We start from the raw sequence: 20,438 nt of genomic DNA on the forward strand, positions 1-20,438 counted from the left end.
TGTCGGCCAGCTGTAGTTTTTCCACCCTCCAGCACCGGCTGCATGTTTGCGAAGTGAGCTCTGCTGGGAGCTTGTTTGGTGCCATGGGTGGTCAGGGCAGAGGAGCCGTGTGCCTTCCAGTTGTTTTAAAATGGTTCGGATAAACTCCACTTCCTCCCTGGTATGACTCTTAGAGGGAAGCTCGCATAAGGAGCCCGTCATCTGTGGTTCAGGCATCATCACCTGAGCAGCCTGTGAAATAGAGAAGCCAGAGGATAGCTCCCTCTCCGGGCTCTGGCTGGGAGGCATATTCCCCTCCTCGGGGGACGGTTTGTTTTGGTGCCTAGCCAGACAGGAAAGCTCCCACTGACTTCGGGGGCACAGGACTGGGTTTCTAATCCAGGGTTGAAACCTGCCCTGGGCCAGGTGAGCTTTCCAGTGCGAGGGGCAGTGAATGAATCTTGTCTTAAGGGCCCAGCTGTTCCTCTTCCCTTGAACCGTGACATCTGCCCACACTTCCCAGCTGGGTACATAAACCCTGGTGACACACCTCTGGTGAACTTCTGGCACAACCTCCTTGGCACACAGGGCTGGGCGTGCACCAATTAAATGTTGATCTCTCTTTTGTGACAGTATTTGGCTTTCAGCCTTCAGCTGAGGCAGCGGGAGGGCCCCGTGTCCGGGTCTGTCTTGGAGCTCCCATGCTGCATGTGCTCTGCGGCACGTGCCCCCTCCTCCTGTCTTTGTCTCCAGGCCCCTGCTCTGCTGCCCTCTCAGCTTTCCCTCTCCCTCCTGCTCTCTTCTGCAGCACACTGGCAATCTTGAGGGCAAAGGGAGGTATGTGGGTGCTGGCAGAGGGGTAGGGAACCCCACTGACATGGGAGAGGGGGCAGCAGGACATGGCGGTCTCGGCTTATTCCCTAGAGTCCCCTCGCTGCCCCTCCTTCCTTGGGTTGAGGGCACCGTGCAGGAGGCACCATGGAAACGTGTCCTGGGCCTCGGCCTGTGGATCGGGGTGGATTTGGGGCGCCAGTGGGCTGGCAGGGTAGCTGCAGGAGATGCCGTCCTCTCTGAGAACGATGCGGCCTTGCACTCAGTTCTCGGGCCTGATGACGTGACCAGCTCGTTAGGTAACGGTGCAGCTGCACTTGGGACCCTGGCAGCTCCCGGCGCTGGTGGTTGCACCGCGGGCCAAAGGCTTGCTTGGAGGTGCTGTGTGTGGGGCTTCTTCCCTGGCTGCGGGGCCTCTGCCCAGCCACTGCCGTGCCCTGACATGCCAGCGCTGCCCCTTTCTGTGTCCCCAGACTCCAGCAGGGGCTACGAGGAGCTGCTGCACTGGTGCCAGGCGCACACAGCCGGCTACCGTGGCGTGGCCGTGGCAGACTTCACGCACTCCTGGAAGAGCGGCCTGGCCCTGTGCGCCCTCATCCATCACTTCCGTCCCGACCTGCTGTAAGTCTCCGGCCTGTCCCAGGGGCTGCAGAGTGGGTGGGTGGGTGGCCCAGGCGGTGCTGCCCAGGGGGCTCAGCTCCTCTTAATTTGCCGGTGGAATTGGAGGGGTGGGAGGTGTGTTACAGAAGGGAAGATGATGCCTCCCTCGTTGCTGGCCCCTGTTTCCAGTTCACTGATTCCTCCCTTTTCCCATTAGACCCTGGCTGCCCCGTCCACACAACATCAGACCCATTCACTTGAACCCCACAGGCCAAGGACTGATGCAGTCTCTTGGCCTGACCACTGATGACAGCACAAAGCTGATGCCCTGTGTCTGTCCCCAGAGATTTCGACTCCCTGGCTCAGAATGACCCGTTTGGGAATAACCAGATGGCCCTGGACCTGGCCGAGCAGGAGCTGGGCATCCCACCTGTCCTCTCCAGCACTGAAATGGCCTCAATGTCTGAGGCTGACCAGCTGGGCCTCATCGCCTACCTGAGCCAGGTCTTCGATGCCTTCGAGGTGCCTCCAGGTGAGAAACCTCTAGGCCCGGGGCTGGGGCAGGGCTGGGTCTCCCTGGGCTGCCTTCCTGCCTCCCCCATGGTTGTAACCACAGGCACCCTCGACTGTGTTTTCTCCAGCCTCGGTTAGGGGGGAGCTGGGTTCGGGAAACACTGGCTGGGCTCTCTCGGGGCCGGCCCCACGTAACACGGGTGGTGTGGGTTCCCTCTCACAGAACCGGAGGAGCGGGTGAGGAAGCCGCTGACACCGCGCGGCACCAGGGGAGCCATCCTGTTCCTCAGCAAGCTCCAGAAGAGTCTGAGTCTGACACGCAAGCGCGCCCAGGTAATGGGCCCCGGGGGTCTCTGTGTGGCAGGTTGCAGCCCATGAGCTGCCCTGTCACATGGGCACTCCTCCCTGGGGCCAGGCAGCTGGTGCCCTTCCCTCCCTGAGCCCTGTTATGGGCAGTGGGGATGTCTGCCCTGCCAGGCAGCACCGAGGGGACAAGGTGGCAGCACAGTGATGTGGAAGGGATCTGGCTGGTGACACTAAGATGTGGGGGGATGTGGGCACGCTAGAAGGGAGGAAAAGGCTGCAGTCAGACCTGGACAGGTTACAGGGGTGGGCGGATGAGAACAGGATGGGATTCAACACAGACAAGTGCAAGGTGATGCACCTGGGGAGGACGAGCCAGCACCATACCTACAGGTTGGGGAACTCCCTTCTCATCAGGGCAGAGGCAGAAAAGGATCTTGGAGTCATTATTGACTCCAGGATGAACATGGGCCGGCAGCGTGGGGATGCAGTTAGGAAGGCCGACCACACCTTGTCATGCACCCACAGATGCATCTCGAGCAGGGCCAGGGAGGTGATCCTCCCCCTCTGTGCGGTGCTGGTCAGGCCGCAGCTGGAGTACTGTGTCCAGTTCTGGGCGCCGCACTTCAGGAGGGATGTGGACAACATGGAGAGGGGCCAGAGGAGGCCACTGGTATGATCGGGGACAGCAGGGCAGGCCCCACGAGGAGAGGCTACGGGACCTGAACCTGTTCAGCCTCCACAAGAGGAGGCTGAGGGGGGATCTAGTGGTCTGTTACAGACTAGTCAGAGGGGACCAGCAGGCATTGGGGGAGTCCCTGTTCCCCCGTGCACTACCAGGAGTGACTAGGAATAATCGTCACAAGCTGGCAGAGGGTAGGTTTAGGTTAGATATCAGGAGGCACGACTTCACAGTCAGGGCGGCTAGGATCTGGAACCAGCTTCCAAGAGAAGTGGTGCAGGCGCCTACCCTGGGGGGCTTTAAGAGGAGGTTGGATGTACACCTTGCTGGGGTCGTCTGACTCCAGTACTCTTTTCTGCCGTGGCAGGGGGTCGGACTAGATCTACTCAGGTCCCTTCTGACCCTAGAAACTATGAAACTATGGCCTATCTGCCACAGCCTTGCTCAGCCAGCCCCATCTCTGATTTCAGGACCGCTCCCAGCAGGATGCTGAGACCAAGAAGCCAAAGAAGGAAGCAACGGTGAGTTTAGCTCCCTGAAATGTGCTGTCTGGGGCCAGGCTGGAAGCTGGTGCACTGTGATGCTGGACACAAGACTCGGGTCCTTGGGTGCATCACTGCAGGGTGCGATGGGGAAAGCAGGCTGTGTCCCTGGGAAGGGAGTGCCTGGTGCTGCTTGGCAGCGCGGGGTCCAAGGTCAGTGGGAGTGGGCACTGGAGGGAATTTGGTTATGGGGGAGTGGGGTATGTGGGGTGCTGAGGAAGGTCCAGGGTAGACTTGAATGGCATTGTGTAGTAAAGGGTGTACCCCTGTTCAGTGCACTGTAGACAGGACGCCGTACGCGAGTCTTATAATTAGCTTTCCAATGGCCAACTTCCAGTGGGAGGATCTCGGCTACATGCCTGCGTTATGGAAATGGGGGACTTTTCCCTAGCTTGCTCCTGTGGCCTTTTGTCAAGGGCAAGTGAGACTCGGGGGCATCCGAATCCCAAGCCTCCAGGCATGGGCCTGCACATACTCCCAAATCCATTGGTAGACATCGTATCTGAAGCCTCAGGCTGAAAAATCTGGGGTGGAGGATACTTGCTGGTTGTAGTGCCATGTATGGTGCTCGAATGATTGAGTGTTGCTCAATCGAAAGGATTTGAAACCGAATTGGCTAATTTGACTTGGAACACAAACATTTTTCCAAAAAAAAGCTGATTCCACATGGAGCCGCATCTAAGCACAGGCACGTGGTGCAGCTTCAAGGCACTGACCCAAGGCATTGCCTCCCCAGCACGTGCCTGGCCAGGTGGCTGTGCAGTGGGTTGGGGTGTATATGGGCTGCTCATGTAGACGCTACCTCCAAACACCGACTGACAGAGCAGGCCCTGAGCCTCCTGCCTTGTGCACCAGCCAAACGTACTGATCCTTGTACCAGCTAGTTGATGGGCTGGAGGAGGAGTCTGCAGTGACTCGGGGCTGAAAATGTTCCTGCGCTCCTGGGCTGAAGGGACCTGGGCTGCTGTGTCCCTGAGCAGCTCTGTCTGCCAGCTGGGTCCTTCAGCTATTCTCTGCCTGGCCTCGCTGGTCTCCTCTCATTAGACCCCAGGCGTTTTGCCCAGACAGTGGGCGCACTCAGCCTCAAAGGTGTGGGCGCTGCGTGGACAGCAGGGGGCTGGCACATAGTGCCTGATGCTGCAGTATGGGCCCAGCCTCCTCTCGTGTCCACGCTGGGGAAGGAGCCATGGTCCTGCTAACTTCTGGTGGGCCAGAATGACGCACTGAGCTCTCCCCTGTTGGGTTGCTGTTTAGCTGGACTCAAGTTTGGAAGGTGACTCCTCTGTTGTTGACCTTGGCCAGGGGAGTCGTGAGCAGCCTCAAACCCCGGAGACCGAGGTCCCCAAGTCCCCCACGGTGCAGAGGCAGGTCAGTCTCTGCTTCTTGCAAAGCAGCAAGGGCAACCGGGCAGACTGCTTTTGGCCCAAAGGTCTCCTGCGTTTTCTATAGGTGATGGGGAGGGTGTTGCAAGGGAAAGCCCAGTCCACTTAACAGGGACTGCCTGGCCTGGGGGTGAGGAGGGCGAAGCAAGGGGTTGCCCCCCTGGCTTTGGATCTAGGCTGAGCTGGGAGTAGCCGAAGCATTCAGGAGAGCAGAGCCTAGTGGTGTTTACGCCCTTGTGTGCAAGGGACAGCCCTGGGGAGGGGCTATGGCATTTTCTTACCCCATCAGCCCTCTTGTGCCAGGCTCTGCCATGCATCCTTGGGCATCCCTTGCCCCTTAGCCTCTGACAGCCCCATGAGGGCCCTGGAGAGAAGCCAGCTCCCAGCTTACAAACAGAGCAGCCTAGGCAGGTGTGGGATCAGCTGTCTGCCAGGGCCTGGCATTTCAGCCAGCAGGTAGTGCCCAGCCCTCTCAGCTGAGGCTACGTGGTCTCCTCTGCAGAGCTCGGCCGTGTCCACCGCAGAGAGCAGCGATGCCTGCTACTTCTGCGGTCAGCGGGTGTACATCCTGGAGAGGGTCAGCGCTGAGGGGCACTTCTTCCACCGAGGCTGCTTCCAGTGCTGGCGGTGCGGTGCCACGCTGCGCCTGGGCGACTTTGCCTTCAGTGAGGAGGACGGTGAGTCTGGGGCTGGGGGTGGTGGCAGGGGACTACCTTAAGAAGGTACTGGCCAGGTGTAGGCTTGTGCCAGGGTCCTGAGCCCTTCCCTCCTGTTGTGCATCGTGCCAACTGGCTGTTCTCCCCCACCCCAAGGAGGTTGCTGGGCTGTTTGTCCTGGGCTGGTGTGATGGCCTCGCACAGCCCCTGCAACAAACAGAGCTCCCCTTCAAACTGAGGTGCACGTCTGGGAGGCAGGATGGTGTGTCAGCGCCCCCACTTGCCAGTTCACTGTCTCAGGGGAAAGTTTTTGTTCAGCTGGTGTCGCTACTGGCCTCTACCGGGGATCTCTTGAGCCACCTTTTTACAGAAGCAGGGCGCTGGCTGCTGTGGTTCCCTTGCTTTACCTGTGGGAGGTTTGGGTGTGATGCCTTGCGCTGTGTCAGGGCTGACGGTAATTTTACTAAGAGGTTAAATTATGGATTTTAGACAGGAGGGTTTAGACAGGACTGATCCTGCCTCAGGCAGGGGATGGACTAGATGTAACCTCTGGAGGTCTTTTCCAGCCCCACTTCTCTATGATTTAATGAACAAAGAAACAGCCCCCGCCTTATGGGAACATCTGTGCTGCCCTCCAGGCTCAGGAAAGCTGCGTGGGGTTGATGTGCTCGTTATCAGAGTGCCGGGCGAGCAAATTGTTTCCTTCCGTAAAGCCTGAGAAAAGATTCCAGAAAAGCAAATGTGGCAATTGGCAGCATCGGCTTTGCTGGCCTGCTCTGGGCTTGGAGATGCAGCAAGTAGCCACCTTCCCATTTGAGAAGCCACATGGGTTTGCTTGACCTGGCTCAGCCCCTGTGGCCTTTTTCCATCACTTTGACATGGACCTGAGACAGGCAGGCAGTGGCTGCATTTCTCTCGGCTCGTCTCTTCCTTTCATACGAGATCACTCGGTTCAGCCCCTGGCTCCAGGCAGGTGCATCCTCATCCAAGCCGTCCTATACTAGTGCTTGTCAAACCAATCAGCCCGATCACATGCCTTACAAGGCACGTAGCCTGAGGACACCAAGAACACCTGAACCTGCTGCAGGTAAAGCAGAGGGGTGGACGAGGGCACTGGCTGTGTCCTGCCTGCAAGGCTATTTAATACATGTGAGAGATGCAAGGAAGAGGGGTGTGCCTCCACAGCAGAGGAAGGCAATACCCCCCTTGTCTGCACCAGTCTGACCTTTCTGACCCCAGATATGGCGATCAGTCTGACCCAGAGAGGAAGGGTAAAAGCCTAGGAAAGGCAAGAACCTAGCCAGTGGGCTACAGGAGCGTTGGCACAGTCTGGTCGAAGCCTGTGGCCTTGCTTTCAGCCAACAGGCAGCGTGTTGTTGCAGCCAGCGGTCCCGACCTAGCTCAGCTGGAGTAGTGCCGTAGTCTTGGAGCTGTCCGCTGAGTGATGGGGCAGCTCATGACACTGTCTGCTTTATGCCCTCAGGACACTTCTACTGCCTGCTGCACTACAACCCCCACAGCCCGGACGTGCCACCACCCACGGTAAGTAGGCCCCCACTTCTGGGGCTGAGCTGAGGGCTACCCGGGCCCATCCCTGCAGATACAGCTGTGCCTGGGAACTGAAGTCTGGGGCTCCCCAGTAACCAGCCAGTGAGGTCCCCTGCAGCTGTCTCCCAGCCATTGGCAGACAGCTACATCTGCTCATAGCGATAACTCGCTGGGAAGGCTAATGGTCTGCATTTGGTTCCTGCTAGGATCCATCCCGGAGCATCCAACACCGCGCTGCCTTGGACCCTGGCAGCCCGGGCTCGGCCTCTGAGGGAGCAAGAATGGAAACAGATTCTGATCTGCCAAGTCCTCCAGGCAGCCCGGGCTCCCTCTCAAATCAAGTGAGAGCAGATCACCCTCCAGAGCCACGGGAAGGGGCTGGAGAAGACCAGGTAGCCATCAGCCCCTACGGTGAGAATGGGACCTTGAGCAGTGTGGATGAGCAGGAAGCCCAAGAGATGCTGGAGGAGATTGCAGAGGACACCATGCCCTCTGGGGTGGGAGCCAGGGTCCTGCCAGTGGAGCCTGGGCCTGGATTAGGAGACAGCAGACCTCACCGTGAGGAACAAGGCATCCACGAACACAGCCACCCGGAGATGCCGCTGCAGCCGGCCACTCCAGAGCCTCTGCCTTTGGAAAAGGTGTCTGTGCCCCCAGAGTCCAGGGAGGACACAGAGTGGCAGGACAACACTGGGAAAAAGAAGAAGATTTTCTTGTCGGAACTGGAGAAGCTCAGACTGGCCACGCTGAATGTGACTTCAGACGGTGAGGCAGAGATCCAGGGGGAGCCCCAGCCGCCGCAGCACAAAGCGGTGCCCTCCTGGAGTGTCCCAGACAGGGGGAAGGTCGGCTTGGGCCAGCACAGGTTCGAGGAGGAGGAGGAAGAAGGTAATCGTGGGCTGAGTCTCTAGGCCTGATGCAGCTCAGTTGCCGGGTCCCGCTGTGAACTCCCTTCCCAGTATCCAGTATTGTGGGTGGGGTGGCTTTCCCTGCCAAACAGCCCTCTGGGGCAGGCAGCGAGGGCTGGGCCATCTGTGCCTTCCCAGAAATGTTGCGTACGGCAATGATTCAGGTCATGTCTGCGGAGAGGGATCGGAACACCCCTTCCCCTCCAGGGGACCGGTTCCCGTCCCGCCCAGGTTAGGCAGAAGGCAGCTCCCGGTGGCTGTTGTGTGGCGTGCAGTGAGGTTGGTGCGTTTGGTTCCCAACAGACGGGTGCTCAGCTCATAAAACCTCCATCCCGCTTGGCACTGACTGGCTTCTGAGCTGGCAGCCTTGGGCTGGGACCAGCTTGGCTGACTGAATCCCCAAATGGGAGCAGCCCCCCAGGGGCCAGGCTTAAATGCTGCTTCTCTGGACAGACTTGCAGGAGACTGACAGCGATGAGGAGGAGGAAGAGGAGGAGGTGGTGGCAGCGGCGAGTGAGGATGCTGTGTACTTTGCAGACGTGAGTTTGAAGCTGGTTATAATGAAGTGCTCCTTGTTCCCTGCAGCCACATCTGTCCCTCTCCACCCCTCCATCTACCCCTCTGCTCTGCTTTCTCCATCTTCCTCCTCTCTAATTAGACTCTCAGCTCTCTGGCTGGGGCCTGGCCACTTGCCTGTTTACAGCCAATAAGGAAATGCTCACTTAAGTCCTTTATCAGGCTTGAAGACGTCTCCAGTCTCTCGGGCTTTCCCCTGCCTGCTGTGAGCCCCATAGGAAACACGGCTTCTTTTGCCCCCTTCCCTTGTGCTCTGCTTCCAGGCCGAGATTCTGGATGTGAAGGAGAAGTACCCCACGTGGCGGAGGACGCTGACCCGTCGCGCCAAGGAGGCCCAGATGAAGAGGTTCTGTAAAGCCCAGGTAATGCCCCTGCCTGGCCCCGTCCAGGGGAGAGGGCTAGGGAAGATTCATAGAAAAGCAGGACTCCAGGAGGTCAAGTAGTCCAACCCCCAGCTCAAGGCAAGTGCATCCCTCTCTAAGATGTTACACACAAGTGCTCGTCTAACCTATTCCTTACACTCCACAAAGAGCCCTGACCCACACCTGCAAGGCACGTAGCCCGAGAGCACCCGCACCTGTCACCAGCAAAGCAGGGGGACAATGGCACGTGCCACTGCAAGGCTGTTAAATATACTGGGGATGAAAGGAAGAGGACCGTGTTCCCCTTCACTACAGAGCAAAACCCCTACAGGACAGACCAGTTGGACTGTGGGGTAAAATTCCTTCCTCCCCCTGATGTGGCGATCGGCCTGACCCTGACCAGGAAGCCCCTCTAAGCAGGCTCCTCCAGGTTTCGGTCCCAGGCACAACACCGGCACACGCCACTCAAGGTCCCCTGGCTTGGCTGTAGCCCACACCCAGTGCCTCTGAGTAAGGCGAAACAAGATAAACCCTGGCACATGTAGCAACACGAGGGGACAGAAGCCCTTCCTGGCCCGATGGGGCAACCAGCAAATTACAGAAGCCTAGAAAAACCCACACACCCACTACGTTGTTTTGTAGCTTGGTGACAACAAACTGCACACATCAGGCCCCTTTCTATTAGCATTTCTCCTCCATAAAGGTATCCTGGCCCCTTTACTCTTCTTTGGCAATGCAGCAGGTTGTGGAGCCGAGTTCTCCTGCTGTCCTCTCCAGCAGGTGTCAGACGCAGGCCAGGGGAGCACCCAGTGCCATCCCAGTCACAGCCTCCCCAGCCCATTATGCTGCCGTGGATTTGTCCCGTCTGTCCTGCTCTGTTCTTGCCAGTGGAGCCAGCCAGGATCTCAGATGTGGCTGCATGAGAACAGACCAGTGGCCCATCTAGGCTTGCTCTTGACCTGGTGGCTCCTGCAGTTGGGGGGTTGTATTGTAAGGACAGGAATCCTTGCTCCAGAGCTGCCTGGTGGGATCAGAGGAGATGTGGCTGTAACAGAGAACTTGGCTTGATAAAACTAATGGGGTGCTCAGGGTGCAAGCTGCCGGTGCGGAGGTGGCTCCAGGGGCTGGAAGAGGCGATGCTGCAGGCACGTCTGCCTTCAGCCTGCGGCCGTGTGGGGCTGTGATCCAACACGGCAGGGCACCCTGCCAGGAAGGTCACGAGAGATTTTCTGCAGACCCCGGATGCAGAGCCCCCAGGTTATCAGTGAGACCTGGGCTCAGAGGTCCCCCCACAGCCAGTGCAAGGCTCTGCCTCCCAGCGCAGGGCGGAGGAGGGTGTCCCGCAGTGGGGGCTGTGGGTGTTTGGACGGCAGAAATGGCCTCCTCGGCGTAGCATTGTGACCCCTATACGAGGACAGCAGGCCCAGGGGCGTTGGTCCCAGCGGCAGCCTGGCCTGTGGCCCTTTGCCATCTGGGGCCCTGGAGGCAGCTTGACCTTGGTCTGAACCAGGCCCTGGGGAGGGTATTTGGGCAGGCGGCCTTCCCTGGGTGCCCACATATCCGCACTCTGCAGGACACGGCTCTTCAGCTCCCAGAGGGCAGCCCGAGGTTGCAGCTGCCCCTCAAGCGCAGGTCTCACTGATAACCTGGGGGCTGGGGCATAGTGCTGCGAAGTACAGGCTGGGGGCTGGAGGCCTCTGAGCCCCCCTTCTCTGCAGCCCCTTGGCTAGGCTCACGCAGGAGCTGGGACCCTGCAGTGGTCCCTGCTGCACAGCCAGAGAAAACTGGTCCCCACAGCCCAGGGCGACGTGCTGCGCAGCTTTGCTCTGTCCAGGCAGCTCTTGTGGCCGCAAATAAAGGCAGACCGCCCGGCCTCTGGCCCAGCATCTCTGGACTCGAGCACGGGCAGCTGGAACAAGTCCTCTCTGGCATTGCAAATATGATGGCCCTTGGCCTGCAGCAGCTGCGCAAGCACCGCTGGGGAAAGCAAGAGTGAAAGCTGGGGCAAAGTCAAACCCATGGGCCCTGCCTGAAAGCACAGGGCCTCGACCATCAGGCTGCGCAGCAGGTGGGGGCCATTGCCTTCCTGGGGTTCCCGTTGTCATAGAGACAGTGCATGTCCACAGGGAAAGAGTCAAGGGTCCCAGAAGTGAAGGGCTTGCTCAGCCAGGCCCTGTGGTGCACAATGCAGGGTCTCCCTGTGTAGGTGCCAAGGTCCTGGGTTCAGGTCCTGGCCACCCACTGTTTTGTGGGGAGGCGCCATCCTCTTTCAATGGAGGGGGCTGGCTGCTGCGCCTCAAGGCATCCACGGCAGGTGGCACTCTTCACCCTCTCTGGTATTGCAGTGGTATGGTTGCTACCTTCATTGGCAAAGGTTGTAGGTTCAAGACAGGTTAGAGCCCTCCTGCTCCTTAGTGAGTTCTTGGTGCCTGTGACTCAGTGCACCCAAGGGGGCTGTGTGAGCAGAAGAAAGGCTGTGTTGGGGGGGGTGCACTAAGAAGTAAAAAGGACGTTGAGGTCTTTTGAACTTCAGGGTTTTTCCCCTTTTTATGTTGCTGCACCCCAACCCCCCCCCCCCCGCCCTTGGCCATCACACTTCTGTCTTCCTTCACATATTCCTGGAATCGTTCCCTCCCCACCCAAATAGCAGAAATAACTATTATTCCTAGTGAGGAACGTTCATACTGGGAGACATTTTTCATCTGGATGGGAGAGAAGAATTAAAATGGCCTCTCCACAGCTTCTTGATGGTCACATTACTGGAGTCAAGGAAGGACCTTGCCCCAGCCTTGGAATCAGCTCTTCCCTCCTTGTGTTCACAAGCTCATGACAAATGGCACGGTGCACTGATGAGCACACGCCTATAATGACACCGTTGTGCCTGGTCACTGGCTGAGACTGAGGGATGGCACATCAGCTCACGCAGGAGCAGGGACACTGAGAGGCCCACGCAGGGTCAACCCCAGCCTACTGGGGGGGTCACAGAGGGTTCAAGTCACCCCCATAATGGGAGAAAGGTCACAGCCCAATTCTCAGGGCAAGCGGGGTCACAGAGAGCTCAGCATGGGGTTACTACAGGTCAAAGCCCTCCTAATTAGGTGAAAGGTCATCAATATTCTTGGGGGAGAAGAGGTCACAGAGAGTTCAACTTGGGGTCACGAGAGGTCAAATCCCCCCACTAATTAGGTGAAAGGTCACCAACTTATTTTTTGGGCCTCCAGGGGGGGTCACAGAGAGGACAACTTGGGGGTCACAAGAGTTCAACTTGGGGGTCACAAGAGGTCACCCCCCCCACTAATTAGGTGAAAGGTCACCAACTTATTTTTTGTGCCTCCAGGGGTCACAGAGAGGTCAACTTGGGGGTCACGAGAGTTCAATTTGGGGTCACGAGAGGTCAACTTGGGGTCACAAGAGGTCACCCCCCACACTAATTAGGTGACAGGTCACCAACTTATTTTTTGTGCCTCCAGGGGTCACAGAGAGGTCAACTTGGGGGTCACGAGAGTTCAATTTGGGGTCACGAGAGGTCAACTTGGGGTCACGAGAGGTCACCCCCCCACTAATTAGGTGAAAGGTCACCAACTTATTTTTTGTGCCTCCAGGGGTCACAGAGAGGTCAACTTGGGGGTCATGAGAGTTCAACTTGGGGTCACGAGAGGTCAAATCCCCCCACTAATTAGGTGAAAGGTCACCAACTTATTTTTTGGGCCTCCGGGGGGGGGGGGGGGGGTCACAGAGAGGACAACTTGGGGTCACAGGAGTTCAACTTGGGGGGTCACGAGAGGTCACCCCCCCACTAATTAGGTGAAAGGTCACCAACTTATTTTTTGTGCCTCCAGGGGTCACAGAGAGGTCAACTTGGGGTCACGAGAGGTCAACTTGGGGTCACGAGAGGTCAAATCCCACCCTAATTAGGTGAAAGGTCACCAACTTATTTTTTGGGACTCCAGGGGTCACAGAGAGGTCAACTTGGGGTCATGAGAGGTCAAATCCCCCCCCCCCCCCCCACTAATTAGGTGAAAGGTCACCAACTTATTTTTTGTGCCTCCAGGGGTCACCGAGAGGTCAACTTGGGGGTCACGAGAGTTCAATTTGGGGTCACGAGAGGTCAACTTGGGGTCATGAGAGGTCAAATCCCCCCCACTAATTAGGTGAAAGGTCACCAACTTATTTTTTGTGCCTCCAGGGGTCACGAGAGGTCAACTTGGGGTCACGAGAGGTCAAATCCCCCCTAATTAGGTGAAAGGTCACCAACTTATTTTTTGGGACTCCGGGGGGGGTCACAGAGAGGTCAACTTGGGGTCATGAGACGGCAATTTGGGGTCACGAGAGGTCAACTTGGGGGTCACGAGAGGTCACCCCCCCACACTAATTAGGTGAAAGGTCACCAACTTATTTTTTGTGCCTCCAGGGGTCACAGAGACGTCAACTTGGGGTCACAAGAGTTCAATTTGGGGTCACGAGAGGTCAAATCCCTCCTAATTAGGTGAAAGGTCACCAACTTATTTTTTGGGACTCCAGGGGTCACAGAGAGGTCTACTTGGGGTCATGTGAGGTCAACTTGGGGTCACGAGAGGTCAAATCCCCCCACTAATTAGGTGAAAGGTCACCAACTTATTTTTTGCCGTGTAAGGTTCCTTTAGGACAAGCCCCCTGAGATGAGGCAAGGGCTATGCAGTGCTCCTGGGGTCCCCATTGCTTCCTGGCTGGTCCAAGGGCCATGGTTGGGCTGTGGGCCAGGAGTGAGGGGCATGGTGGGGTTTTTGGCCCATTTTGGGGTGCAGCAGCAGAAAAAGGGGAAAAACCTGCTGTTCAAAGTAGACACTGCTTTCTGGGGGCTCATACTTCAGGATTTACCAGCCAGCTTCCCCCCTCTTTGTGTGCACCTAGTTACAGGCACCAAGGGACCAGAAAGCTGCAGGCTAGTTGGGCTTGAACCCACAACGTTTGCCAATGGGGGTAACACCATTGACAGCAGAGTACCAGGGCTGGTTAAAAGCTCTTCCTGCCGTGGGCCCCTTGAAGTGCAGTGGCCAGGCCCCTCCACTGAAAGCAGATGGTGCCTCCCCGCAAAACAGGGAGGCTAGGACCTGAACCCAGGACCACAGCACCCCCACTGGGAAGCCCTGCACTATGCACCACAGGGCCTGCCTGATTTAGCTTTTCACTTCTGGGCCCCTTGACTTTCCCTGCGGACATGCACTGGCCCCACTACAAGGGGACTCCTGGGGAGGCCCCAGTCCTCACCTGCCGTGTGGCCTGGTGGGCAAAGTACCATCTTCAGGCAGGGCCTATGGGTTTGACTCTGTACGGGCCCTGGCTTTCACTCTTGCTTTGCACAGCTGCTGCAAGCCAAGGGTCATCATATTAGCAGTGCCGGAGATGACTTGTTTCAGCCACCCATGCTCGAGTCTGGAGACGTCGGGCTGGAGGCCGGGAGGTCTACTTTTGTTTGCAGCCGTGGTGCTGCCTGGGAAAACTGAAGCTGCGCAGCACATTTCCCTAGGCTGTGGGGACCCGTCTTCTCTGGCTGCTCAGCAGGGACTGCCGCGGGGTCCCAGCTCCTGTGTGGCTGGGCTCCAACCAAGGGGGTGCAGAGAAGCGGGGGGGCTCGGAGGCCTCCAACCACAAGGGAATCCAGACCCCCAGCCTGTGCTTTGCAGCACCGTGCCCCGGCCCCCCCAGCTCTCGGGGAGACCTGGGCCTTGGAGAGCAGCTGTGGCCTGGGGCTGCACTCAGGGAGCTGAGCAGCTGTGTCCTGCAGAGCGTGGATATGTGGAGGCCGCCTGCCCAAATACCCTCCCTGGGGCCTGGTTCAGACCAAGGTCGAGCTACGGAGCTGCCTCCAGGGCCCCTCAAGGCAAAGGGCCATGGGCTGGGTGCCCGCCAGGCAGAACCTGGACAAGCACCCCAGGGCCTGCTGGTCTCGTACAGGGGGCCCAATGCTGTGCACAGGACACCGCTCACTGCCCCAATGAGCTTCTGTCGTGCAAAGGCTGACAGGAGCTGTGCAAGGGGCAGACCAGTGGCCTTGACTGTGGGACACCTTTCTCCACCCTGCGCTGGGAGGCAGAGCCTTGCTCCAGCTGTGGTGGGGACCCCTGAGCCTAGGGGACCAGTGCTCCCTGCCCTGGGGCTACACACAAGCTCCTCTGCCCTTCTGGCAGGTCCCCTGCCCTGTGCTGGATGAGGACCACCCCTGGGTGCAGGCTGGAGGCAGACCCACCTGTAGCACCCCTTCCTCTAGCTCTTCCAAGACACAAGCCTGCTCTCACTGGGCATGGCCCCTCTGTCCCTAAGGGAGCCTTGGCCCTGCACTGGGCCTGCTCTTGAGAGCCTGGTACTCCTGCAGGAAGCTGGGACCTCCCTCTTGGTGGAGGGAAGGACCCCCGGGACTGCTGCTGCCCTGCAGAGCTGTCCAGCTCTGGGGGATGCTTGATCCGGGGCATAGGCAGGGCTCCCTGGGGCTGGGAGAAGCTCCCTGCCCTGCATGAGGTGCCCTGCCCACCCGGCTCTGGCACTAAGTGCGGCCCTGGGGGCAGCAGGACCTCACTTGGGGCTGGGACAAGCTCACCACCCTCAGTGAGGGCAGCTCCTCCCCCTGCACTAATTGCAGCACTGCTGTAGCTTCAGTCAAGTGTTCTGCCTTTCTATCAAGGCCTTATTAGCACTAATGGGAGCCCTGGGTTCAAGCCCTGGGCTCTGGGGGTTGCTCCTGCCCAGTGCTCCGGCACTCAGTGCCTCTCTTTCCCATGTGCTGCAGAGCTGGTTGTGGCTCTGGGAAGTCCTGTGCAGCCCTAGTTGAAGGCTCAGGGCTGTGAAATGGCCTTACCTGAGCCCTAGTCAATGCTCACAGGTCCTTGTAGCCATGGGCCCAGCTTGGCTGTTATGGCCTGAGCCTGGCCCAGCCTGGGCTCCCTGTCCCAGTGCAGCACCAAGGCAGGGGGTCAGGGTGAGCCTCGGGCACTCGGCCTGCCCTTGCTGCACTGAGGCCGTGGTGCTGTCCCCGGGACCAGCGCAGCCCAGGGCGGTGGAAAGCAGAAGCTCAGTCCCATGCACCAGCAGGCAGTGCCTGGAGCAAGGTCCTGCTGCACCCAGGGCTCCAAGATGTGCCTGACCCAGGTGGGCAGGGGCAGCCTCATACAGGGCAGTGAGGTCCTCCTAGTGCCTCAGGGAGCCCTGCCTGTGCCTGGAGTCAAGCAGCGCCCCCAGACCCCTGGCAGGTGGCAGCAGTTGGGCTTGCCAGCCGTCCTCAAGCAGAGTGGGAGCGTTAGGCAGGATGGCAAGCAAATGCTTCTTGCTCATGCAGGAGTGGGGCCTTGCTGGTGAGGTCTGGCTTCCCTTGGGTCCTACTGCTTCTGGCTCCTGTCATCTTTGACAGGCAGCCAGGAACAGGTAAATATTCATTTTCTAAAATTTTTGGGGGCCCTGCAGGCCAGATGGATCTGGCCTACCAGGCCATTCTAGCTTGCAGGCTATATTTTACCTGCCCCTGCTGTAGCTGTATTTACTGGGGTGTTTACTTAGGATGTGGGACTGAGGTTAAGGCTCCCTGCCCAGTTCTGTGTCTGATTGGCTGTGATCTCAGACAAGTCACTTCAGTGGTCCCAGTTTTCAACTAGGGAATCCAAGGCCTGCTCCTAGGAACACTGAGATTGGGATGGAGAGCACATTGAGGAAAGGCCGTGGACAAAGACACTGCACTCCTGGGACAGGACCCTTCCCCCGTCTGCTAAGCCCTGGCCAGTAACACCTTTGCTAATTGCTGGCAAGGACAGCGTCTTCCTCCAGGAAGTCCCCAGGGGCAGGAAGGATGGACAAGGTGCCAATGTAAACTTTTGTCTGTCTCACCCAGGCCATCCAGAGGCGGCTGGAGGAGATCGAGGTGACGTTCCGCGAGCTGGAGGAGCAGGGCATCAAGCTGGAGCAGTCCCTGCGGGGTGAAGGAGGTAAGCAGTCCACCTGCGACTAGGCATCATGCCTGTTGAGTGGGCCGTGGGGTGGAAGGCGGGCAATAGAGCCTGCCCCCTGCCTGCACACCCACCTCCTCTCCCTGCCCCCAGGAACCCAGGCAGAGCTGAAGACCCAGTGGATTAACCAGCTCCTCCATTTGGTCCAGAAGAAGAACAACCTGGTTTCTGAGGAGTCGGACCTCATGATTGCGTAAGAGGCCGTGCCGTGAGCAGGCGTGGGGGACCTGTGCCCTGCACCCTGCCCTTCCTGAGCTAGGGCTCTTCAAGCCCTCTGCCTTTTTAGCCGCAGACAGTTCTTCCTTCCCCTGCACAAGGAGAGCAGTCAGCTGTGCCATGTTGGCACCACTCAGCCCATGCCCAGGCAGCGGGCACTCGGTGCTGGCAGAAGTGCCTCCCAGCCAGTCTCTGCAGTGGGTCTGTCATGAGTTGCTGACCCTCAGTGTCCCAGAAGCACACGGCAGGGCCTTAGGAGCGCTGGCGAGTGCCTGTGGTGCCGTGGCCTTTCCGCCAGTGCCCTCTTCCTCACTGGAAAAGGGTGGCAGGTCACTCCTGGAGCACTTGGCCCTTGCTTGCTGCTGCCTGCCAGGGGCTATGCTTAGCTCCTTCATGGCCTCATTCTGCAACAGCCACGCTCAGCTGCAGCCTCCCTCCAGCCCTGGAGAGCAAGCGTGTGCCCAGGGGAGAGACAGTAGCTGCCCAGTGGGACGAAGCATTGAAGGGGAGGCTTCCTTGAGTCCTTGTTTATGGAGGGGCACCCCCACCCCCAGTCCACTGGCACAGGGACAGCCCTGCTCCCCCTACCCCCCCACATGACTCTTACCTTGTTCCCCTCGCAGGGTGCAGGAGCTGAAGCTGGAGGAAAAGCAGTGCCACCTGGACCAGGAGATGCGGCGATACATGGACATGGCTGGTAAGGAGAGCACAGGGCTATGTCCTTGCTACCAGGGGAGTATGGAGGTCCTGCCATGGCAGGAGATGTGGCAGAGCCATTGAAGTTACATTGTGCCCCTGACAGCTCCGGCGACTGCAGCTGAGCCCCTCCAGCTGTGCCATTGCAGGGCTGGGGCTGGGCATGTGGAAAGCCACTGCTCTTGTGCATCGAGGCGTCACAAGTTGACCAGCTCGATCCCTGTGCTGCAGTCCCCTCCCAACATGGGAAGACGGACACTGATAAAAGCAGGCAAAGAACCCAGGTGTCCTGGCTCCGAGCTCTTCTGCCCCTGCCTCACCCCGCTTCCTCCAGGAGGGAAGAGCTGCATCTCCTCTGCCCACAACACCAGCTTCATGCTGGGGGCTGCGATGAGCAGCTGGCATACATGCTGTTCCTCTCCTCATAGCAGCCAAGTGGTTGAGAGTTAGGGAAGGGCTGAATATGTACATGGACCCCACTTTTTCCCAGCATTGCTGCAGGCCAGGAAGGCATTTGGGCTTATTGGGGGTGTATGGGTCTCTCCAAGGAGGTTAGGCCTCCCCGCTACACTTGGATACCCAAAACTGTTCCTGTCTGTCCAGCACCTTGGGACAGAGCTCAGAGCACACCGGCCCTGCCCTGCTATGGCAGCTGGTGACCTGCCCTCTCCCCTCCACTTGCAGAGGAGCTGAAGACACCCCAGGACCTGCAAGCTGAGAAGGAGATCCTGGAGCAGTTCCTGGAGGTGGTGCAGAACCGTGACAAGCTGATCCAGGTGCAGGAGGAGAAGCGCCTCAGCGAGCTGGGCGGTGCGGACCTGGGCATGGAGCGCAGGCCTGAGGCCTGAGGGCGCAGCCCATCGCATGCCACTGCTGAGGCCTTCAGCGCGGAGGGAGGCAGCTTGACGTGACCATGGCCCAGGGGCCCCATGAGCACTCTGGGAGGGGCAGGGATGGAGCAGCATGGCCCAGGCTGCACCTGTGGGCTGCTGAGCCCATTGCCAAACCCAGCATCGTGGGTGGTGACTTGCTGCCTAGCGCAGGGGTGCCCCATGTGCCTCCTCTGGGAGCATTTAAGGACAGCCCCAGGCCTGCAGCTGGCACACCTGTTGAGAGCAGGGCCCCTCATGTGGCTGGGCTTCTGCTTGTTTCTAATGCTTGAGCTGTGCTTCAGCGAGCATGGGACACGGAGGTGGCAGTGCCACATCCCACATATGCACTAGGCAGGAGGCCCTATGCTAGGGCGTGTGCGCTGGCCCCAAGCAAGCCATAGCAGGGAATCTGGGCTACACATCTCTCAGCCTGGGCCACTGCTCAGGTTCATCAGCCTGGCTTAGCAATGCTCTTCGCTGCCCAGTGACCCCCCACCTCAACCCTTCAGGGGGTTAGTGCTTTTGCTGCACAACTATGTTATTCAGGGGCAGGCTCCCCATGTCCCACACAACCCCATTCTCAGGGAGCCACTTAAGGCCTTTCAGTGCGTGCAGCCTTGCCACAAAACTGAGGTTGTGTCCTCCAGGATGCAGGGTGCGTGCAGGCAGGCAGCCTGTCCTGTGAGACCTGAAAGCAGGAGGTAGCAGCCCCTGGCACCTGCAGGGCTGCAGTGGGGGCAGCCAGTGTAGCCTGTCCCCTTCTGCAAGCACTGGGCAGGGTCCCGCTTACTGGTTCCTCTCCAGCTGTTTTCAGGGGCCGTGGAGCTCTGGTGGGAAGGAGTCTCAGGATAACTTGCCAGAGAATCCAGGCAGCACACATAAGAAGGGTTAAGGACCTGGGATGGGGCTAGGTAACTGCTGCATCCCTAGGCAGCCCTGCTCCTTCACCTCTGGAAGCCTCTGCCTTAAGCCTTGTGCTACAGCCAGTGTCTACCATGTGCCCATCCTCCCTGGGCAGGCGGGAGCTGCTCACAGTCCCCTGCTGCTGAATCCAGCTTCACTGCTGCAGCGCTGAGGGCTAACTCACCAGAGATGTGCTGCCCAAATGCTCCCCCTTCTGCAAGTGCTGCACCCAGGGCCCGGTGAGGTAAGGCAGCTGCGAGAATGGCTTGCTTGACAGCATGACTCCCCGCACTCCCATGCAGCCCAGTCACACCGTGGGGGCTGTAGCTGTGTTGCACCAGTGCCACCAAAGGCAGGTAGACTGTGCTGATGTGGGCTGCAGCTGTATCACCCAATGACACTAGCTGCAGCCAGCGTGGTCAGGAGAGCCTGGAACCTGGGGCGGCTTGGAGGCTGCGGCCTGGGGGAACAGTTAGAGCAGAGTTGTAACAGTCAGGGAATCACGTGCCAAAAGACACCCTGGTGCAGATGCTGTTTCCAGGTCACAAATCACCAGCTCAGGAGATTCTGACACCAAAGTGCAGTTCTCTAAGAGCAGCTGTGAGGACAGGCTTGGCCACGTGGTGCTGCCCTGAGGTCTCACACTGCTGCCCCACCTGCCCCCCCGGCTCAGCAAACAGAAAAAAAAATCCATCTTGGTGTGAGGTCAGAACTGGAGTCAGTCGCACAGGGAATCCCGGGCGGTAGCTGTATTGTCAGTGCCAGAGCAGCCCCCAAGGACAGCCAGACAATCCTTGCTTCATTGCAAAGAGCATCATCTGGCAGGGAAAAAACCAAGCGTGTCTTTCCTCAGATACTGCCTTTATGAGACGCCCATAGCTAGCACACCCTGGCTGCCT

At 58.7% G+C, this 20,438-nt stretch overlaps 1 protein-coding gene across 8 annotated transcripts in view; it reads left to right on the forward strand.

Moving 5' to 3' along the window:
• The window catches only part of MICAL1 (microtubule associated monooxygenase, calponin and LIM domain containing 1), a 41,786-nt gene extending 21,369 nt beyond the window's left edge, over window positions 1-20,417 (forward strand). For 6 of the 8 annotated variants that reach the window (XM_090025345.1, XM_090025350.1, XM_090025347.1 and 3 more), the window contains exons 12-25: window positions 1,284-1,431; window positions 1,755-1,942; window positions 2,147-2,256; window positions 3,379-3,429; window positions 4,705-4,818; window positions 5,335-5,509; window positions 6,972-7,030; window positions 7,243-7,924; window positions 8,398-8,483; window positions 8,784-8,882; window positions 16,738-16,831; window positions 16,946-17,045; window positions 17,692-17,765; window positions 18,449-20,417. In XM_090025345.1, the coding sequence (XP_089881471.1) occupies window positions 1,284-1,431; window positions 1,755-1,942; window positions 2,147-2,256; window positions 3,379-3,429; window positions 4,705-4,818; window positions 5,335-5,509; window positions 6,972-7,030; window positions 7,243-7,924; window positions 8,398-8,483; window positions 8,784-8,882; window positions 16,738-16,831; window positions 16,946-17,045; window positions 17,692-17,765; window positions 18,449-18,612 (2,144 nt within the window). In that variant the 3' untranslated portion in view covers window positions 18,613-20,417. The remainder of the gene's footprint in view (window positions 1-1,283; window positions 1,432-1,754; window positions 1,943-2,146; window positions 2,257-3,378; window positions 3,430-4,704; window positions 4,819-5,334; window positions 5,510-6,971; window positions 7,031-7,242; window positions 7,925-8,397; window positions 8,484-8,783; window positions 8,883-16,737; window positions 16,832-16,945; window positions 17,046-17,691; window positions 17,766-18,448) is intronic. The other 2 variants (XM_090025351.1, XM_090025352.1) reach the window with 2 other exon arrangements.
• Window positions 20,418-20,438: the final 21 nt, after the last annotated feature.

The sequence above is a fragment of the Crocodylus siamensis genome, chromosome 13 (assembly GCF_052110815.1).
Source record: "Crocodylus siamensis isolate JL-2025a chromosome 13, ASM5211081v1, whole genome shotgun sequence".
NCBI classification, from domain to species: domain Eukaryota; kingdom Metazoa; phylum Chordata; order Crocodylia; family Crocodylidae; genus Crocodylus; species Crocodylus siamensis.